Here is a 6,504-nt window from a genome sequence, read left to right as displayed (position 1 = left end):
TATACTGGTATAACAGTATATTGTATTGACTCTGCCATACCACATTATACTGGTATAACAATATATTGTATTGACTCTGCCATACCAAATTATACTGGTATAACAATATATTGTATTGACTCTGCCATACCAAATTATACTGGTATAACAGTAATTTTACACACCCCTAAAAATACTTCTTTATGGGGGATTCAAAGTGTCTGGCAGGACTGATATTTATGTATATAAGTCGCATATTTGGCTTTTTGCTGATTCGGCAAGGTTACTTCCCTAATCAGAATATTAGTTGTTACTGCAGATTTTGAGGGAATTTTACCAGATTTTCTTGATGTCAATAAACAAATATATACGAAATGAATTATAGTCTGTTGCTCAAATTGGAGGATAAACTGCCAAAATTTAAATATGGCTGAATCTTGATTCAAACAAATGTAACAGAATTGAAACTTAACACTATATTATCAAAAAGGTTACAATTAACTTACTCTGAGGTTATTTTGAGTCTTGGTGATGATTCCCGCACTGACATCAAGGAGCTCCGGATATCCCTTGTTGTTCTTGTGTGGTTATCAACATTCTGTCTAGACGGAGCCACACTTTGAGTTAGTGACATAATCCCAGGTCTGGTCAGCTGTTCACCAGTAAATGTTGTTAGAGACATTTTCAAGCCGTCCCCCCAAGGCATTTGTGGTGGTACAGCATGTTGCCACGCAGCCCCTAGCCCTGGGGCGTGACAATTTGCGATGCCCCGAGATTGAAACGACTGAGTGGGAATACCTGTGATAGGACTAGATTGAGTTGGAACGTTGAAAGTAAAACCTCCAGGATAAGGGTTAACCCCCACCCCTACTGGTAAAGTCTGTGTGGGGAGAGCCTGGAGGTGGGGCACTGCCCCAACAGATGGGCCCTGAGGGTAAGGCAACACTCCTGTTGGTGGGATCTGTGGGCGAGACATTTCTTGAGTTGAGTTTCCAGTGAGGATGTTGGAAGGTGTGCCAATGTTGAAAGGGTTACCAAGACAGGCGTTAATTTGTTGTGGATCCTGGGGGTTGGGTAAAGACTGATTGTAGGAATATGGACTGGCTCCAGAATCCAAAGGAATTGGTAGCCCTGGGATGGGGGTAGGAATGGGCAGCCTCGCCTGCTGGTTATAGTACTGAAAGGGTGAGTATGACTCTGATACAGGGTGCTGTGCCCCAGCTGCTTGATTCACATTTCCAAGGTAGTTATTGTTGGAGAATACGCCAAAATTTGGATTAGATACCATGGTTACTCCAGGTGGATCCATATACACCATGCCTGAAATCAGATATGGAAAATAGTCAATAGGAATTTTAAACATACCTATATCATGTGTTTGCAAGAAAAAATATTTTTACAGAGAAGAAATATTCCCTTTAACAAAAGTTTAATTATTGTGAAGCTATTTCACATAGGGTTGTTTATCAATGAGTCTAGGATGTACATTATAATGACGGCGACTTGTGGTCATAAACATAAAAAAAGGCCGAGAAAATAATGAGGATCGATATTGTGAGTTCCTTTCTACATTTGAAAGTAGGGCATGATCTTCTTCTTGCTTTTGAAGTTGTTTCCTTTATCACTTATATCATGTGACATTGAGTGATGGTGATGGCATAGCTATATATAGGAGGTCAGCTCTCTCAGCTCTGGGCTAAAAACATGCAGTGCTCAAGTGGTTTGGATCGGCCAAAAATGACTGGAAAGAGACATGGATGTCATGTAATGGGAGAAAGAGGCACCCAGATCTGGAGAACTGGTACCTGGAGAAGTGAGGCTGGAGCTTTCAATTTTTCCCAACTTTGACTGGAACTACTAAGGGAGCAAAATGAACAAAATGGTCATGACAGACTTGATAATATTACAATGGTCAAATCTAAGCAAAGAAACAGCAAGAGTGGTGACAAATGGGACACTACAAACTCGGTTATAATTCCTCTATTCACACAGAAGGAAAAGCTTTTAAAAGATATACCTCTATTTCCCCTTTTCGGCCCCAACCCTCAGCCCCAAAGGGAGGCCACAGCCTCAGTTTATACAAAATTGAGTCCACTTTCCCTAAGCATATCTGCTTCTTGACCCCCTTATCCGGAAGGGGGTCAATGCTTTACAAAGACTGGCAACAAGTAAGAATGCTCCAGGTCACATTTGGTTTAAATCCTTTCATTTGTGCAAAAGGAACACTGACACCAGACTTGGACATTTTGACAGATAGATTTGTCTGGTGTGGGGCCAGAGCGCACTACTATAAGAAAAGTGGAATTCTCCGACACTGATTGGTGTCTGAGAGTTTTGAGGTGCTGACAGCAAAAATCGACTATGACACAACATATATCGATAAATGGATTATTGATCCAAATCCGCTCTTATTATCACCAACAGCTGCTAAATTCCGTCAGTAGAGTCCTCGGTTTTTAAATGTTCCAAACTCACAAGAGTGAACGCCATTTTTGTAGGTCATGGGAGTGACTATAAACAACAAACTGTACCAAAAACGGATATATCATTCTTGTTTAAAAAAATTACGGAGCACATCTTTGTGTTGATTAGTCACTCCCATGACATACAAAAATTGTGTTTGCTCAGGTGACAAATTTCGAACAATTGAAAACCGTGGACACTACTGACAGAATTTAGCAGATGTTGGTGATAATAGAGCAGATTTGGATTAATAAATAATCCATCAATATTTATATATGAGGTACGGTAGTCTAGTGGTAGGAAGCCAGGCTCGTGACTGAGGGTTGCAGGTTTGAGTCACGTCATGTGTTGTATCCTTGAACAAGATAATTTACTCCGCTTGTTCCAGTCTACTCAGCTGTAAATGAATATGTGGTTGGGCAGTGCTAGAATGTAGAATGCTAGATGTGAGCGACAAAATGGCAGCACTGGCTGTATGCTCCCCAGGGAGTTGAGAAAGATATTGGCTCACTCAGGTTGCAAATTAAGGCCCTTTAACCAGGGATAATAGTTTGTAAACTGCTTTGAGACGACCTACAAACTAGGTTATGATAAGGTGGTATATAAGAACCTTGAATTATTATTATTATTATTGTGTCATAGTCATTTTTTGTTGTCAGCACCTCAAAACTCTCCGACATCAAACAACTGTAGAAGTGCGTTCTGGCCCCACAACAGACATCCTATCTGTCAAAATGTCCAAGTCTGGTGTCAGGGTCAGAGGAAACTCAGGCTACTTTATTANGACATTTTGACAGATAGATTTGTCTGGTGTGGGGCCAGAGCGCACTGCTATAAGAAAAGTGGAATTCTTCGACACTGATTGGTGTCCTAGAGTTTTGAGGTGCTGACAACAGACATCCTATCTGTCAAAATGTCCAAGCCTGGTGTCAGGGCCAGAGGAAACTCAGGCTACTTTATTATAATTTATATTTAATAATAATATATAATTGAGTTTTTATATGAAAATCTTTCATTTCACCAAATCACCGGTTTGGTTATCACTTCAATCGATGTGCACAAGATAATTACGACCAGTGCTGGTGTTTTTGTTTACATTGACCCTATATATGTATACTTTCAGTAGTCATTATTCAATACATAGCCACATTTAGAGCTATATAACAGTTACAGCCAGATTTGCCGGTCACGGGTGCTCCAGTACCCGACATGTAAAATTACTCTGAACGCCTTAGTTTAGGTCAAATTATAGCTGTAACAAATGCTCAGGTCCCTGTGGATACAACTATCTTTAGACTGTATGTGTTTATAACTTAATTATTGTACAGCTATTTTGACAGATTTTACTTAGTCAAGTGTACCTGTCCTTGAGCTCGTTTTCTTCTGTAATATATGTATATATAAATACTCGGATACGTAACATATGCTCGAGGGATGAAACTTGACAGTAGGCTATACGCTTTAAACATTTCACGATTCCTGGTTATGTCGCAATCAGGTAAATCGCAGAAATTCAATGGTAGGTACTCGACTTCAACTGCAATCTCCCCAATTAGGAACAAGGGACCAGCCTACGGACAACTCTGGAGCAAGCCATTGTTCCTTACCCCAAAATATCCCGCGAATTTTATATCATTATTACAATGTTGATGTTTTCATCAGCGCTGTTTGTTAATACAACATGATGTTTTAACGTAAACAGCACGTGGATTAAGCCTACTTTCGAGAACCTTTTTCCAAAACAAAGTCTGCGCGACCCGTTTACGGCTTTCTGCTTCCTTTGTGGTGGTGGTAGGTAAATCTTGTACCCCGCTCCCGCTCCCGTACCAGGCATATAGAGATATTTTAATATCTCATTAATNTTAGAAATTAAGTGAAATAATAAAGAAAAGTACTTTAACATAAAAATAACAACGCTAAAAGCCAGCGTAATGGATTGGCGTAATGTCCTTTCAAAATCGGCTACGGAAACCCACACGTGATCCATTATTTTTAATATACGGCAGCCCCAAAGGCAAAGTATACCCAATAGCGTGTGCCTAGGCCTAGATCCGTTAGATTTAGATAAAAATAGATCTGTGTCATACAGCTTAGCTTGATCCGATAACAAAATAAAATGACACTGTTTAAATATGCATTTGAATACAGACCCCCTACTAATTATAATTAATAAATAATGAAATATATTTACTCCGTTATATCACGGACTTAGATATCTAATCTAATTCCGTGGTTATAATAAATGAGGTAAAGCTTCGTTGTACCACGGAATTAGATTAGAATCTAAGTCCGTGGTTGTACGTTTTTTCTAATTGATTTTCAAACTGAAGAACATTTTTCAAGTTTTGGTCTTTTATGTGTGGTTAATTTATTTTTAGGTTGCGTTTCAAAAAGCTTAGTGATTTATTTGCATTTGGTGTGATGTTGACAGAGACGTAATATATACGTCTCTGATGTTGATAATGTGTTTGTCCCACTTTTATAAAGTTGTTCTTGAGTGTGATACGTAGATATTTGTTTGAAGTTACGCATTCTATAGTTTGTGGTCATGGAGTGTGTTTTGTGTTTAAATTGTGTGCGTTTTGGTAATATAGTGAGTATGGTGCATTTTTCTGGGTTGGATTTCATGAGTCAGCTGTTCTCTTCCCATTTACTAGCTGCGTTCAATTCTAAACCTTTTTGTCGTTTTATTTTATCGTCTTTATTATTGATCACAGCAGGGATCTGATAATTTGTTACAGCTATATTTGGACCTAAACTAAGGTGTTCAGAGTAATTTTACATGTTTTAAGGGTTTAGATCGATTTTCGGTAAAAATGCCACCCAAGGCTTATATATACACTGTGTATAAGAGGAGGGAGGAAAGCTCTCGAAAATCGNTGATAATGTGTTTGTCCCACTTTTATAAAGTTGTTCTTGAGTGTGAAACCTAGATATTTGTTTGAAGTTACGCATTCTATAGTTTGTGGTCATGGAGTGTGTTTTGTGTTTAAATTGTGTGCGTTTTGGTAATATAGTGAGTATGGTGCATTTTTCTGGGTGGGATTTCATGAGCCAGCTGTCCTCTTCCCATTTACTAGCTGCGTTCACGTCTAAACCTGTTTGTCGTTTTATTGTATCGTCTTTATTATTGATCACAGGGACCTGATAATTTGTTACAGCTATATTTGGACCTAAACTAAGGTGTTCAGAGTAATTTTACATGTTTTAAGGGTTTAGATCGATTTTCGGTAAAAATGCCACCCAAGGCTTATATATACACTGTGTATACGAGAAGGGAGGAAAGCTCTCGAAAATCGACACCACCTAACTTTCTTGCATAAAAAAACACATTTTTTAGTTGATATACGAAAAAATGCTTGGTACCGTTGGAAAGATGGATACTTTTTCTTTTAGAAACCTCTTATATGCACATAACATGTATTCTCCTTCCGCGGACATGATATCCGTTTCCTTAAAAAGCACAAGCGATTACCTAGTTTCAAAGTTTTTCGCAGTCATAGAGCCACTTTTTGTATATAGTTGTGTTTCGCAAGATCTTGATGTGCGGAAGCCGTGTTGTAGGTCGTGCAGTATTTTGTTGTCTTCTAAGTGTTTCATAGTTGCACTTGCGATGATGTGTTCTAGAAGTTGGCATGCGATGCATGTAAGTGATATTGGTCTGTAGTTTGTTGGGTTGTATTTGTCTCCTTTTTTTGTATATGGGGTTTACGTTGGCGTGTTTCCAGTACTTGTCACTGGGTAATATTCCTGTATTGAGTTATGCTTGGAATATTTTTGTTAGTATTGGTGCTGTGATGTCCTTAAGAGCTTTCAGTATTCTGCCGTGGATATGAACTCTGGACCTGTTGCTTTGTGTGGGTAAATGTTATTGAGTAGTTCATCGACTCCTTGGCATGTTATGTGTATATCGGGCATGTGTGGATGAGGTGATATTCCCATGTCATGTATTGTTGTGCTCTGTTCTGTAATGAAGGCTTCTCGGAACTGTTCATTTAGTATGTTTGCCTTTGTTTGTGCCAATTGTGGATATGTTGTGAGGTGCCCGTTTTGACGTAGTGC

General features: G+C 38.9%; 1 protein-coding gene across 1 annotated transcript in view; it reads right to left on the bottom strand.

Moving 5' to 3' along the window:
- LOC110441216 overlaps window positions 1–4,214 on the bottom strand; it is a gene marked incomplete at its 3' end in the record, with an annotated part of 15,689 nt that extends 11,475 nt beyond the window's left edge. The window contains exons 1-2 of the mRNA XM_021484320.1: window positions 4,050–4,214; window positions 486–1,299 (exon numbers count right to left, since the gene is read on the bottom strand). Of these exons, the coding sequence (XP_021339995.1) occupies window positions 486–1,297 (812 nt within the window). The remainder of the gene's footprint in view (window positions 1–485; window positions 1,300–4,049) is intronic.
- Window positions 4,215–6,504: the final 2,290 nt, after the last annotated feature.

Source organism: Mizuhopecten yessoensis, unplaced genomic scaffold (genome assembly GCF_002113885.1).
Source record: "Mizuhopecten yessoensis strain PY_sf001 unplaced genomic scaffold, ASM211388v2 scaffold715729, whole genome shotgun sequence".
NCBI classification, from domain to species: Eukaryota; Metazoa; Mollusca; class Bivalvia; order Pectinida; family Pectinidae; genus Mizuhopecten; species Mizuhopecten yessoensis.
Note: the sequence above shows the minus strand (reverse complement) of the source record. Positions and strands in the feature narration are given on the sequence as shown.